This window comes from Lasiosphaeria miniovina (genome assembly GCF_030549165.1).
Source record: "Lasiosphaeria miniovina strain SMH2392-1A chromosome Unknown B0T26scaffold_1, whole genome shotgun sequence".
Lineage (NCBI taxonomy): Eukaryota > Fungi > Ascomycota > Sordariomycetes > Sordariales > Lasiosphaeriaceae > Lasiosphaeria > Lasiosphaeria miniovina.
Window position 1 is genome coordinate 5003339 of NW_026848220.1, and position 14921 is coordinate 5018259.

The following is a 14921-nucleotide window of genomic DNA, read 5'->3' on the forward strand; positions in this document are numbered from 1 at the left end:
GAGTGTTGCCTACCTTAGGTCGCCCGCTTTACCGAATTATCGCCTTCTCTAGGCTCTTGGTCTGGAGCTGTCAATCCCATGCAGAGAGAGGGTACTCGCCACACTTTGGCACACGCAAAAGACGGGGTCTTGTATGGACGAATCCGCGCATTGGACGACAAGTCGCAACGGCTCGGTTTGCTGCCCTGCCCTGTCAAGCCTGTCCTTGTCGTGCCCGCATCGCCAACACGCCACTCCCAGAGGCCAACGAGCTTGCGCATAGACCTAGTCGGGCACCACGGAGCTCCATCTTGGCCGTAACTCGTCGTCGTCGCCGTCGTGTCATATCAGCCCTGGAGCCCTAGACCTACCTAGAGCTGTCTCGTATCGGGCTTGTCAACGTGCAGCAACAGGGCTCTTCAGTCGCCAGTCGACAGGCGACAGACTCCAGTCCCCGCATTGGATGCCTGTGCCAGCCAGCGAGCCACTCGCAGCCCAAAACACGTTTCGCGAGAGACTGAAGCGTCCGGCGGTTATCACGGGCTCCGAATCAAGTGGCTGAAATCCGTCCATGGGACGACCGACCGACCTGACTAGCCCCGCCACGCCCTACCTTACCTTAGTGCAGTAAAGGTTCGGAAGGTCTCGGTACTCACCTGGGCGAGCGCCCGAACCACCCCTCACTACCTACCTAGACTTGCACATCATCGCAGTCCTAGTGGTCGCTTTGACACTGTGTTTGTATACCTCGCACCACGTACTGTACTGCCCGGGCAGGCTTCCCAAGAGCGCGGGGCGCCTTTGGGCAGAACCTGGAAATCGCTGTAGGTGCCCCCTCCCCCTCCACAACCTACCACGGGCATTTTTAACTCTTTGGAAGGCCCCCCTCTCATACTAGTAGATGTCCTCCAATTCAACCCAACCAGCGGATCCACTCGCGAACCTTTGACTCTTCCACGCAACTAAACGGTCTCCCTTTTTCTTTATTTTACATCAGTCGCCTACCACTTGCAGCCCGCCACCGTGCTCGACATTCGAGAGTCGACTTCGCCGGCGACGAAGAGCCCACCGTGGCCCACCACATCGACACCCGTCTCCGATTCGGGCCACCTGTTATCGCAGCGCGTCGCTGAGCGAGGCAAAATGTCGGGCCCCGCAGGAGACACTGCTGCCGCTGCTGCACCCTCTGCCGGCGGCGCGGGAGGTTTCGACCTGGTGAGGAGAGCAACCCAGGCCATGATGTCAAGGTATGTTACGTTGCGGCATTGCGCACCGCACTCCTCTTCCCGGCACCACCTCCCGTCACGCCCAAAGCACCCTCTCCTATGTTCTTTTTGCCTCGTTCGTCAGAGCGTCTTTTCGCTTGGTCACTGGCCTTGCATCCGGGCTGCTGTGCTTCGGCATGCCTCTTTCTGGACGGCGGCTGCCATCACTTTACCCTCCCAAAGTGGCGGCGGCGGCTTCTTGCGGGCTTCCAGAAGGCCGCATCAATTTAGCCGCAACCCACTGCCTATTCGCATCCCGCCCACTGAGGCGTCCCCCCTCCAAAAAAAAAAAAAAAAAAAAAAAAACCTTCAAGTTTCATTCCCAGGCCATGCACCCCTCCTGTCACTCTCAAACAAAGCAAATGTTGGCCTTCCTGGTAGTGCCAGCATCACCAGGCCTCGTCAAACACGGCTGTGCCAAAGTTGGACCCCGCCTGTGCATTTCCACCAATAGTGCCCTCGGCTATCTCAACCTGGGGGGCGGGCGCGGGCCAACTGACGGCATATGTTGTGAAATATCCGTACTTCCACCTATCCATCCTCTGGAACCCTCTCTCTGCCTTGCCTTGCCTTGCTTTGGATGCCATAGGCTAGTTGAGTCGGCAGCGCCGTCATCGCAAGTCGTCCCAGTGTCTCTGATGGCGCTGGAGGCACTTAGTGCTGGGGGTCGGCTCCGCCCACCGGAAGCTCCCTAATAAGCAGCGCAGCGCTGGGATGTTGGCACACCATAGGCGCATCAGTGTGCGTATATGCCGCATCACTATTTGATTTGCACATGCAAAACCCACCGTCGCACCAGGATTTGATTTTGGCGCGGTTGCGATTGCTGCTAGGCCAGGCGAGGGCTTATCAAGTTGATAAGCCTGACTGGCTGACTGAGTGGACTGGACGAAGTAACCCTGATCGATCCGCTCACCCCTCCCCTCTGTCCGACCCCGATCTTGGGACTTGGAATTGGGCCGCTGCATGCTGGAAATGGTCGGAATCGCCCTCCCCCCCCCTTCCCCCCCACCTCCCACTCCCGGACCCTCGACAACCACATGGCAAGCATCAAGGGTGCATGCCGACCTCTGCGCTTGGAGGGTCGAAAAATTCTCGGCTTGAAGGGTTTTCCCTCTCGGCACGCACGTCGAATATGCTTGTTTCCTTGTACATGTATTTTGCCTTTGCCATGCGTTCCTGACTGAAAACTCGCTGCTTTTTTGGTTTTGTTTTTTTCCCTTGATTTCTGGCTACCGTCTGTCTGGGTTTGGTAGACCAAGAATTTCAAGAAAATTTTCCGTCCAGTCTTCGTCATCGACGGAGTACCTATCCACATCTAACCCCTCTGCCCGAGACAACTCATCAGCTCTGGAACTTGGCCTTTCCCTTCCCCCCTCACGCAGCCTAACCTGAGTAGTCATCATGAGCTAGCGAATTTCCCACGACCGCCTTTGCTGTGCTTCTTTCTCATACCCATTTCACACGCGATCTGGGCCTTCGCGCTTCATTTTTTTTTTTAAAAAAAAAAAAAAAAAAAACACGCTTACGATTTCGCCACTGTTGTTGCTATGGCGGGTATTAACAAGCGCAGCAGGTCTGCCGCCGCAGAGGACGACGGAGTCGACCAGCTTGGATCCGAGACACCACGGTCGGGCGTCGCGACCCCGCAGCCAGATCTCCACGACAAGCGGTTGCCGGGTATAATGAGCTATTTCAACCAGGTTCGTTCAAGCTCTTTTCAGCGGTTGCTGTCAAGTTCCTTCAAGAGCGGCGGCGGGCAGAATGCGACTCCGCCAGAGCCTGCCGCGCCCCAGGTCGAGGAGTCTTCGCACGCTGCTTCCCCATCTCAGCTTCCACCCAGCCCTCTTGAACCGGTGTCCTCCTCTGCCTCGTTAGAGGAAGGCCCTCCTCTCCTGGCTCATGAGATGGTGGGACTGTCCCTGGAGACGTCGCCCCAGGAGACCGGACTACTGCATCCATATCCCACCCCTCCGACTTCGCAGCGGTCTTCGTTGCGCGCGGCCGATTCGTGCAGTCAGAAGTCGAGGGTTGGGTCCCCCCCAACTTCCCGACCGGTCAGTCTCCGTCATTTCACCATCTCGGACTTTGGAAGAGGCAAAGGACGCAGAAATTCTCTTCTGGCGGCCTTGACGACTACCGTCGACGGAGCAAGCGTGTCCGCCCGTCACCTGTCAAATCCTGCCGGGCGTGCCTCTACTGTGCCGAACTCTCCAAGCCGCTCACCCTTTAACTCTGGGGGCGGCCATGTTTCTTACGAGTCCGCATCTGTCGTACACCTCAAGAAGCTAACTGACGTTTCGGCCAACAAGAGCGGTACATCTACCCCTACCCGTGCGCTATCTGCCGCTCAACCATCGCCCGCCGAACCCCAAAAGGACACCCCCACTCAACAAGAAAACGGAGACAGGATTGACCGCACCGTGGCCCACACGCCGGCTCCCGAGGGCGCACAAGCGCCTGCCGCCAAGGGAAAGCTCACCATCAAGATTGCCGAGGCGAGGGGGTTGAGGAAGTGCAAGGATCCCTATGTCGTTGTTGTCTTCCAACGCAGCGAGCTTATTTCTGGCGGCCCCCGCCCCGGAGAGGACGATGACGAGGCCGCCATCGCTGCCGTTGCTATGGGAGGTATTCCAATCCAGCGCCAAGGGAGTGACTCTGGCAGGCCACCCATGGCCATCCCGATGCGAAGCAGACAGAGCAGCAATACTAGCCTTACCGACTATACCACTTTCCGGAACCGCAACGGTCGTCGATCCTTTACAAACCCCAAATGGGATGCCGAAGCTCTCTTGTACGTGAATCTTTAAAATCTGTTGAAGCACCCTGCTGACTTGAGCAGTGACGTTGTTGGCTCGGACATGCTCGTGGATATTTCTGTCTACGGTAACGGACAATCTGGGCAGGAATTCCTCGGGCATTTGGATTTCCGGGCTCAGTCTGAGCGAGATGGGCCGATTCGGGGATGGTTCCCCTTGAAGGGAAATGCCGATACGATGATCGAAAACACGCCCACGGGCGAGATATACGTTGAAGCCTTCTACCATCGCACTGAGCAGAAGCACTTCGGACCTGCAGACTTTCAGATCTTGCGGCTCATCGGAAAAGGCACCTTCGGCCAGGTGTACCAGGTTCGGAAGAAGGACACCAAGCGGATCTACGCCATGAAGGTTCTTTCCAAGAAGGTCATCGTACAGAAGAAGGAAGTCGCGCACACCGTTGGCGAACGAAACATCTTAGTCCGCACGGCCATGGCGGATTCGCCATTCATCGTTGGCTTAAAGTTTTCTTTCCAGACGCCTTCAGACCTCTACTTGGTCACCGACTACATGTCGGGCGGTGAGCTCTTTTGGCATCTGCAAAAGGAGGGCAAATTCGAGGAGAAGCGAGCCAAGTTCTACATCGCCGAGCTGATTCTTGCTATCCAACATCTGCACCAGAACGATATCGTTTACCGCGACTTGAAGCCGGAAAACATTCTGCTGGATGCCAATGGCCACATTGCACTCTGCGACTTCGGGTTATCAAAGGCCAACCTGACAAAGAATGACACAACCAACACATTTTGCGGCACAACCGAGTACTTGGCCCCCGAGGTGCTTTTGGATGAGGCTGGATACACCAAGATGGTCGATTTCTGGTCCCTAGGCGTCCTCGTATTCGAGATGTGTTGCGGATGGAGCCCTTTCTACGCCGAGGATACACAGCAGATGTACAAGAACATTGCCTTTGGCAAAGTCAGGTTTCCTCGCGACACCCTCTCCCTGGAAGGACGAAATTTTGTGAAGGGATTACTTAATAGGAATCCGAAGCACCGACTTGGCGCCACGGATGACGCTGAAGAGCTCAAGCGACATGCCTTCTTCCAGGACATAGACTGGATTGCTCTTTCCAAGAAGCTCATCACGCCGCCTTTCAAGCCGCAGCTAAAGAACGATACCGATGTGTCGTACTTCGACCCCGAATTCACCAACGCGCTCAACACCAACGGGTCGCTCAATGAGAGGGCGGCTGCCCTAGCCAAGGGATTTGCGACATCTACTCCGCTTTCCCCATCGGTACAGGCCAACTTCCAGGGGTTCACGTTTGTTGACGAGAGCGCGCTCGAGGACCACATGAAGGATCGGTTCGAGATGAGGTATGAGGACGAGGACATGGATGATGTCAGCAACTCCAAGAAAGACGACGACTGGGACGATCTTCACGATCTCGATCCCCGAAACGCGAACCGGATGAGCGGGATTGTGAAGACGAATACGAACGACGAGCAAATGTTCGGTGCATCCAACTTCGACGACATGTAACCCGGGTCTCGGCTTCATTCAATCCTCTGCGACTAGTCGGGTTCCGCTTTTGTCTTTCCACTGCGGATTAGCTGGCTTAGGGATAAAATTTATTGTTGATGACTTGCACGAACAACATGGCATTATGCATTTAAGGCGGTCACATTGGCATCAAGGTGTTTGGTTCACTGAACGCACACTTGGCAGGGCGTTTTGGTGGATCGGTCTAATGGAGGGTGGTTAGGCGTCGTTGAATGTAGTGGCTGTCCCGTTTTCCTTCGAGATCGTGGTTGTTCAGGGGGGGTTCTCTCGCTCACCGAAGATGGCGGCCCCATCGACCTAACAGAGTTCATGCTCGGTAGTGTTATTGAAGCCGAACACATCGCGTCTCGTTGAAAACTAAAGTCATATTTAAGTTCCGAGTACCTTGCGTTTGCGCCCTGAACGGCAAGGGAAGCGGCAAAGCTACAGATGCGGTTTAGCATAGTATACCCAGTAGTAGTTGACGATGAGGTGAATGATGGCCGGGTTTTGGGTTCACTACCGGTTTATCTATCTATGTCGGCACCCTTTCATAGTAACGACGGCGGTTCGCTGGCAGCTTGTAATTAGCTATTAAAAGGAACAAAAGGCAGAACAGGCTGCGATAAGTAAACCGTACAGCTACGGTGATGTCTAATGATAGCAGCAAGGCACATGAGGACCTAATCAATTCCTAAAGAACTGTGTATGTGTACTAGCATGTTTTTTCTTTGAAAGTCTCGGTCCATCCTCCCTCGTGCCAATGCATGTCCTCCTTATATAATAATAGATATTTATCTCACCCTACCGTGAATTAAACCAACGGGATACCTACATACTGGGCACCCAAGTCTCATATATAAATACACTAGGAGTTTAACTGTTTGACGCTTAGCTGTACCGCGGCAAATGCACGTAACTATGTTCGTTTTAGTGCGTGCGTGATGATAGGTGTAAGCCGTTTTAATCCAACCACTGTGTGAAACCCAACTCATGGAAATCTCGTCGCTTCTTGTAGAGTAGATAAGCGAAATACAGCATACAATATTAGGAGTATTTGTCGTAAGGAGGACACTGTAGTAGACCAAACCACCCCACAGAAGCCGCCCCGTGCTACCTAGGTATGTGCAATGATGTGCAGCGACAATCATCCCGTGGAAATCAATAAGGTATATAGTAGGAACTGTGTATGGAAACACCCTGTGGATAGAGACATACATAATTACATGGGCAACTTCCTCAGGGGCTTTTGTGGAACAAAACATACTGTGAAGATAGATAGATACCTGGTATCTATGTCGTATTCCGGCAAGATATCGTGAAAAAAAAAGAAATTACCACATCAGAGCTCGAGATCTTTGAAAGAACGAAAGAAAATGTAGGCAGAGTGCTCCCATGATGGTATCGGAAAGGGTGCAGCCGTAAGAATCTGGGGAAGGAGGGTGCGTTAGAAGGTGGTCAGCCATGAAATCACAAGAGATATTTTAGCCTGGCCTTCAGGCAGGGGCCTGTAAGAAGTGGTTTTATAACAGGGCGGCAAAAAGAAACAATGTACACGGATTCGTCCCTTCCCAGGTCTTCCTCCTCAACCTCGGCAGCCTTTTCCGACTGAGCATGGCTGTTCCTTCCGGCGTCTGTCTCTGAGAGTGAGTGTGCTCTCCTCTCTATCTCTCCACACACACACACACACACATGTGCCAAACCGGCTGTCTTGTCTTAGTCTCGTCTCTGGGCCTCAAGCGTAGCGCACCAAGACTCGAGCGGGGAGAATCTAGAGTTTTTTCTTTTTGGAGTGGGTATGCGGCGTGTTCTTTAGTGGTGGGCAGCCTCCTCCTCCTCCTCATCAACCAGCCAGTCCTCGATGACCGGTGTCGCACCCGCCGCCGCGCCCTCCTGGCCCTCGACCTCGACTGCCATCGACTCGTACTCCTTCAGGCTCGAGGCCAGATCGGCCTCCTCGGGCGACTTGGGCGCAGCCGGCACGCTGAATGTTTGCACCTGGCCAACAGAGTCCGACTCCTTGACGGGGGTCGGCTTGTACGCCTTCAGCTCCTTGAGGTAGAGCTCCTGGACGAAGTCGGCTGTTTTCGTAGAAGTTAGAATCACGGTCCGCATGAAAAAAAACAAGAAACCAATTGCGAGAAGCGGCCGCTGTAGTATGTTGTGTATCGTGGTGTGCTAAATGGAAACGGTGCTGCGGGCTGTGGGCGGGCAGATCGCGAGGCGTGTGTACATCGAGGTTGTCGAGGTCGAGGCAACATTGGTTGTAGTTTTGTCCATCGATGGGTGTCTTATTCTCTATCGGCTGGCCGACCGCGGCAAGTAGTGGCGCGTGTATCGTTACCGCAAGCACGGTGTCGAAGAAGCCCCGCTGTCCAGAGGGCGAAACGTCATATCGTGAAAGTCGGTGGACAAAGTCCAAATCGTGATGCGGTCCATGGTCGATGTCCGCGAGCGGGGGCTGTGCAGCAGCATCGGGAAGACCGGAAAAGCCATCAATTCAACAACGTACCTCTCCGCGAGACTGTCGGGGCAATAAAAGATCTCATCTGAGTCTGGGCAGCGACATTTTGGCGGGCAAATCTGGAGACGGCCGCAGCGACCTTGCGAGCGCTCTGTTTCCGAGGGGAGGGGGGGTTGTCGCAAGATTAGCTTTTTCCTGTCCTTGTACTCGCAAAAAAGGGGAGCAGCAGGGCGTTGCCAATTGGGACAGACGTACCGAAGCTCTGGAGAGGGAAGAGAGCATTTTCGGATGCTGGTGCGATGCGCAATTGACGACGCTGTGGATGTGTGTGGCGGCCACGGATGGAGGGTGGTGGAGAGGTTCTTTGGGCACTGGCTGAGAGGTTTTCCAATCCCCGGCTGAACTGCTCATGCATCGTCTTTTCGGAGTTTAGCGCGCCTCGGGGGGAGCTATCTGTCACGTGATCCGCTCGCAACGGGCGTTCTCGGGAGGCACCTTGCTTTTGGAGATACCATGGCAGATACCTATCCGTACGGACAACTCGGTCCTTCGCTTCCTAGGATATACAGTTATTGGTATTGCTCGATAAGAACCGAATTGACAGAAAATATCATGCGTGATTTCCCATTGTGAATTGTTGCATTTTGACTCGATGAAGCCCCATCCCGCATTTCTTCAAAGAGCTTGGACTTAAATCTGCAGCTTCCCAGCTGCTGTCTATTGGCCGACAAGCTAAACTTTGCGGCCAACAGCTCCTCCTCTTTGGAGACCAAGTAAATTTAACACGCACCACCAGGTAAGAACTTGAAGCAAGTTGTACTTATGCACTTAAGGTACCTTACCTGCAGAGGTGACAGGCTCTACGGGCGGTAATGGGTTTGATAAGACGACTCGTTATTTGCGTACAGAGATAGGGGTACTGCGTATAGAAGAGCAGAGGAAAGCCAAGGTTCCTGGAAATAACAAATTCTAATAACCCGACATACAGTACAGATACGTCATGAGTTTATTCTAGAATCTGCACCTATCGCTACAGTATGATAATCCCAACTCCCCATCTCTTTAGGCTAATATGTTCTTTCCCTGTAACGAACATTCAAGGTACTAGTCACTTCCAGATCATGTGCAGCGTGACCAAAGTTATAAACAAAAGAATCCTCCAAAAATAATACCCAAAATCGCGTGGCTTCGGCCTTCGCAACTACTCGACTTGTTCCTCATCTCAACCCTTCGCCCATACTCCTAGAGAGGACGCCCAGTTTCCTTTCCGGGACCGCCGACCGGGCCCTTTCGCTTACGAAGAGTAGACCACCCCTTGACAACGAAATAGGCGAGGAAGATGACGCCAGCAACGACACTGTAAGCAATGATCAAGGAATTGCGCTCGTTGGACAGCTGGAGCCCCAGACCGCCGTTGACAACACCCAGCGCCATCAGAACACTCCCCCAGCAGATGTGCACGTAGCTGACGATGCCACGGCTTTGCGTCGCCACGTAATTTCGGTGATGCCAGAAGCCAAGCACGGGTTGAATGACCATCAAACAGACGACCAGGGTGCCCAGGCGGGTGTGCGCCTGGTCGAAAAACTACAAAATAGTCAGCAACTGGAAATGGGGTCGGGTAATCAACCGACACGGAGCCGACTTACCTCGTTGCGATCCATGGCGGCTTGTACACCGAGCCCAAAGCCTGCCCACATGAGGCAGAAGGCCACAACTTGCCAGGCTCCATGAAGCCACCACTTTCCAAGCAGCGGCATGAGGAGCGATCCCAGGGGGTAGAGGATGGCCATGACCAAGGCCATGATGACGCCGTGAGCTACCAGTACCGTGTTGCTAGGCTTGCCCAGTATCACAACGCCGTTGCCCGTGCTAGGAGTCGTGTCTGGGTCCGTCGAAGTCCCATTTCCGGTCTGCTCCGAAACGAACGGATTGCTGTCGCTGCTGACGGTGGCTTCATTGAGGTTCACGGTGAACTGATCGGTATCGTCGTGTTGGACGAGTGCGGCGTTCTTGTCCTTGGTGGCTAGCGACGACCCCTGCCTCCACGCCGAGATCCAACCGCTCCCGGAGCCCGTCAGGGAGAGGGTCTGACCGCTACTCCAAGCCTCGCAGTTGGAACATTGCACATTGGCAATCATCTTTCCGTTGATTACTCCGCTACCGGCAAGGAGCGTCAGCTTCGCTCCCGTCGAGCTCGTGTCCTCCGATGGTGGCGTGTGGAAGGTGCCTGCCCGGGGCGATATCGTCACGTTGCCAGCTCCGTCCTGATAAAGGACAAACATGTTGGAGCCGGACATGCTCGATCCAGTGCCGAGCGCTACCCATTGGTAGCTTGTAGGTGCTGAGATCTGGAAGTAGATGTTGCCGGACCCTGAACTTGCCGAAGATGACGGGACAGCAATGCCGAAGCACACGTCGCCGACGGAAGCACAGAAGGATGTTGGCGCGCCATGCGTGATGCCAGCGGCTGCCTCGCGAGTCAGTACGGTGAGCTACGGCGGCGAGCAATTCTTTATTCCCCCTCGCCGGGCCGGTTTATACACGGGGGGAAAGAGAACGATACATCAAATCGGAGAAACTGGGCCACACTTACAAAGCAGTGCCGCGGCCACGACAGAGCGACTATTGACCTTCATGTTTCGATTCGGCAGCCAATAGCAAGCAGGCGGTGGTGTTGTGTCGGAAATCTGCGGGTGAAGTTGACGGAATCAAACGAAGAGCTACTCAAGCCTGAGCAAGGGAAAGGATAATGGCCGGGCTCCCTGACGAGGCCAGAAATATAAACAGACCAGACCCTCGAGCTTGCCTGCACGGACTCTTACTTGGTTCCTTGAAAATTGATGGCGTTACGCGCCGCTGGAAAACATGTGTGGTTCCTTTTTGTAAGTTTTGCTTCGGGTCCGAATTAGCGGGAAGAGGGCGAGAGGCTGCGGCAACGAAACAAAGCGCAAGGGCGCTTGCACTCGATTCAGCACACCACTCAGGAGACTGCCCGAGAAAGCTGGTGCTAGCAAGCTGGGCAAGAGGCGCATGCCCCGTGGTAGACGGTAAGTTACAAGAGCAGAAGCCTTGGGTTGATTACAATCTCACCTAGGTTCCAGAGACTGGCTCGCGGGTTCCTTATAGTACAAGGTTTAGGGTCGCAACTTCTGCTGACACCCGCTGACACACAGCCAACGCCCACCAGCCGCGCACGCCTGATTTCAGAGAAGAGACGATTGTCCCCTTTGGAACCCATGTGCGGTGATGTCAAAAAAAACGGGCTGCACGCCAAACAGCATTCCAGAGTGTGCGCCACTGTCGATGGCGCCAACTCTTTTGTTCTTGGCCATGCAACTAGAGGCACCTCGTGCGACTCGCGCTTGTTGGCAAGCAGACTTCGGCCTGTCGCGGGGGTGGGGGAACCTCGAAATCGACGCCAGCACATTGGTCCGCCGACTAACAACGTCGGCCGTCTCGGCCGTCTTGGCCGGCAGGGCCAAGAACCTTAATCATGATTGATAAGACTGTTTCCCCTTGCAAGTTGCATCTCTGACCATTCCTTCTCTTAGCTTGCTTTGTTTCAGACAAATTCGATGTCTTTCAAGGTACACAGTAGATCTCCCTCTCTGCTCGGGGCCTGAGCGCAGCCTCTGGCCATCTGATCATGGCTTGTTTACCAAGCCTCTTGGCTCCGTATCGCGGCACGCCTGCGGAGTGCCATTTGAGAAGGCTTATTATTAATAGGTAAACCATCGTAGCTTCACAGTTTGAAGTTTTCAACGCCAGCCTGCTGTTGTCAGCGCAGTCAGCTTGCAGTCGTCTTGATCCAGTGCAAAGCCGACTACCTAATGTTTAACACAAATATACGGAATAGTTGCCACGAGGTGGCGGTGATCCGAACTCTATGCCTGATTAATCGCCCGTAGCTTTATCTGTCGTGTCTGCTTTGGCAGTGTCGACAATAGAGCAGCCAGAGGCTAAGATACCTAGGACAAACCAGCCCAGTGGAGAAAAGCAACGGAAAGGCCAAGATCCGGGGTCGGGTGCTCACTGCCCGAAAATAGCGGACAGGGCCTCTTCCCCACCTCGAATTAGGCCGACAGAGGTTAGGGGCAGATCAGTAACATCTTTTTCCTTCAAGTTCCTCCCAGGCTGTTAGTCCACTGAGTATTTGATTTTTCTCGCAGAGACAGTAACGCCGGATAGTTACGTATCAACCGGCTTCCTATCTTATTTCGCGAATGCTTGCCTGACCTGACATCATCGTCCTCTTCTTCTTTCACTGTATCCGATTTGCGCAATATTTCTTATCGAGGAAGGTCCATTGTTTCTCTTTCAAGACGGACGGGATTCTAGCTTATTCCGGTCGAGGTGGCCGCTGCAGGATTTGAATTGGGTGACGCAACACTCCCTTCTCTTTTTAACATTGAGGCGCAGCAATTGGTAGCACCAAATTCCGGCCATCTCCCAAAGTGAAAGACGAAAGTTCCCGGAATGGAGCCCATCGGTCGTACCTGCCCCCCCCCACGTCCCCGCGTCCTACGTTCGTACTTTGGAGGATTTTTGTATTGGCCAGTTCCAGGCCCGTCCGCCCTACCTAAATTACAGATTTTCGGAAGTGAGGCCCAAAGCCTAAGCGGCAGAGGTACCATATCATTTAATTCTGATGGATATCCCAACCATCTCTGCCGGGTGTATACGCGTGGGCAAAATTACCAATAAAGGGGGTTTGATTGGGCCACTGCTTTGCTCTCAACCCCTACCTCGACAATATGCCGTGGCTAGGGATCTAGAATACTTATTGGGGAGATGAGCCGAATCCTGGGAGTGGGTGGCATTTGTCAGGGGAGAGTATCCCGTAGTGACAGTGTGAAGCTCCCGGTATCCATGCGTTGATAACCAAACCTGCCGTTCTACAGTACATCTACAGTACCTTCACTTACCATGTTTTTTTGGCGTTCACGCACAGAAGCAGCCGGTTTCGTTTCATTATTTTTTGTGTTTTCTCTAATTCTATAGGTACTTCGTGCCTTGTGTATAGCTCTCCCTCGTGGGCGCCAGACGACTGGGACGATCCTACCCCATTTTCGGCACATGCATAGTACACACCACTCAGATGGAGGAGACACACTACTAGTCTGGTTCCATCACAGCATAGCAATAGCCTCACGACTACTGGCCCGGAATATCCCACCTCTGAGAGAGAGAGGCAGAGAGGGGAGGCCTCCCGTCTCCCTCGGACCTGCACTGCTACACTACACTACACCACACAACACACAACCGCGTCTTATCACTCTCAGCCATCGCATATCCCGTCCCCGTCCCGTGTACCAAGAATATAAGTGTACTATTACACTACCGTTAGAAACCCGCCCCACCCCCGCTTTCCCCGTGCCCGCTTGCATCCTTTTTTTGGAAAAGGGGAAAAGAAAGGGGAGTAGGGGTTCCTTTCCATCCTGCATGTGGCACAAGCGAGGGGAGAGAAGGGAAGGGGATGGAAGGAAGCGGCGTCCCAATCCCGCACCATCCCAAGAACGGGTAGCTCTCAGGCGGCTCGGTGACGGGCGGACGGGCGGACGGGCGGCGGGCGGGCGATCGGGCATGTGTGGGTGTGTGTATGCCGTCCGAACGTGGTCCGTCCCCCCGTCCCCCATCCCGTCGTCCTGGATTGTCTCTTTTCGCTCCGTGCACAAGGTATTTTTGTCCCGAGTCCTTCCTCTCAATTCCCTCTTGATACTCTGACAACGGATAAATCCCGGGCCTCTGCTGGGTCTTCAATAGTACAGTACACGTCTACCCAAAAGTACCGCAGGTAGGTAACATTCCGTAGGGCACCTAGTTAGTACTCGGATCCGCGGTACGGTACACGCATTTTTGGGTGTTGTCTTTTCATCCTCCCATTGGCGTCGGTACTTGGGCAATCCTTAGTTCCCCCATCCGATCCCATCCGATCCTATATCCCGCCCCCCCTGAGCCGCGCAACCCATCAGTCTCAGTCGATTGCAGATCCCTACCTGACTTGGTACCGTACACTACCCTGGCTTGGCCCGATTAGTGCGGTCTGGACTCTTGCCGACTACAACCTCGCCGCCGCCGTCGTCGTCGTCGTCGTCAGTTCTGCACGAGCCTCTTGTCGACCTGCTAGTCCAAGGCAACTTGCCAAGACGCGCGACGAGACGCTGACAACCTAAGCCTATACCAAGTACGCATGTAGGCACGGTAGGCACGGTTCGTAGGTAGTCAACTCAGCTCAGCTCAGTCATCTGTACTGTAATAGTGTTGCCGAGTGCATATACTCACTGCCCGCTGGTCTTGGTCTTGATCTTGGCCTTGGCCTTGGCCTGCAGCTAGCTAGCTAGCCAGCTGAAAAAAATAGCAAGCGTTACGCGTCATCAACACAGACCCCATCACCGCCCGTCTCTGCCTCTCCGGGCACTAGGCGGGCAGGGTTAATGCCTGTGTTGAGCCGAAAGGAACTGAGAGGACGATCCAACTACTACCAACTAGACAGACCGTTGGGCCGAGACAACGTGTATGTGTACCAGACAAGAATCGAGGACTGTGCGCCCCCACTAGCCGGCCGGCATAGTTTCGTTGCTTGGGAACAGGCACAGGAAGCCGTCGCTTATTAGTCTCACCCGAGAGCTAAAATAAATTAAAGGCAACTAGGGTGTCTAACTCCTTGAACCAACCGACCAATACAAAACAACCTAACGCGTCATGACAATAGCGGAACTCTGAGTGGTCTGATGAAAGGATGCTTAACAAACCTGGAGAAGCTTGAGCCTAACCGCCCTCATCCCAGAGATAAACTAGAATGTCTGTTTATTTCTCTGTAGACACATTAGAATGGCTGTCTAAGGGTTTCTGCAATTCTCTAGCTGTTCAAATAGGTCGCCAAAAGAAAATCTATGTTACCACGAG

General features: G+C 53.9%; 5 protein-coding genes across 5 annotated transcripts; 3 read left to right on the top strand and 2 right to left on the bottom strand.

Annotated features, from left to right (window-relative positions):
- Positions 1–1122: 1122 nt before the first annotated feature.
- On the top strand, positions 1123–2235 carry B0T26DRAFT_688280 (uncharacterized protein; the record flags this gene model as incomplete). The annotated part of the gene is made up of 2 exons (XM_060440975.1): positions 1123–1514; positions 1699–2235. The coding sequence occupies 2 exons, from the start codon at positions 1123–1125 to the stop codon at positions 1937–1939; spliced, it is 633 nt and encodes a 210-aa protein (XP_060303262.1). The 3' UTR covers positions 1940–2235.
- A 559-nt stretch (positions 2236–2794) lies between these two features.
- B0T26DRAFT_632155 (kinase-like domain-containing protein) lies at positions 2795–5548 on the top strand (the record flags this gene model as incomplete). Its single annotated transcript, XM_060436421.1, has 2 exons — positions 2795–4038; positions 4087–5548. The coding sequence occupies 2 exons, from the start codon at positions 2795–2797 to the stop codon at positions 5546–5548; spliced, it is 2706 nt and encodes a 901-aa protein (XP_060303263.1).
- Positions 5549–6304: 756 nt separating this feature from the next.
- Positions 6305–7058, bottom strand: B0T26DRAFT_68244 (uncharacterized protein). Its single transcript, XM_060440743.1, has one exon. It carries the CDS (start codon positions 6811–6813, stop codon positions 6343–6345), a length of 471 nt encoding a protein of 156 aa, XP_060303264.1. The 5' UTR covers positions 6814–7058; the 3' UTR covers positions 6305–6342.
- A 302-nt stretch (positions 7059–7360) lies between these two features.
- Positions 7361–10435, bottom strand: B0T26DRAFT_633713 (uncharacterized protein; the record flags this gene model as incomplete). Its single annotated transcript, XM_060436562.1, has 5 exons — positions 7361–7629; positions 8061–8161; positions 8260–8410; positions 9287–9599; positions 9662–10435. Coding segments are annotated over 5 exons (1608 nt in total), but the record flags the coding sequence as incomplete, so codon positions are not given.
- A 2580-nt stretch (positions 10436–13015) lies between these two features.
- Positions 13016–14094, top strand: B0T26DRAFT_68351 (uncharacterized protein). The gene has a single exon (XM_060440813.1). It carries the CDS (start codon positions 13092–13094, stop codon positions 13737–13739), a length of 648 nt encoding a protein of 215 aa, XP_060303266.1. The 5' UTR covers positions 13016–13091; the 3' UTR covers positions 13740–14094.
- Positions 14095–14921: the final 827 nt, after the last annotated feature.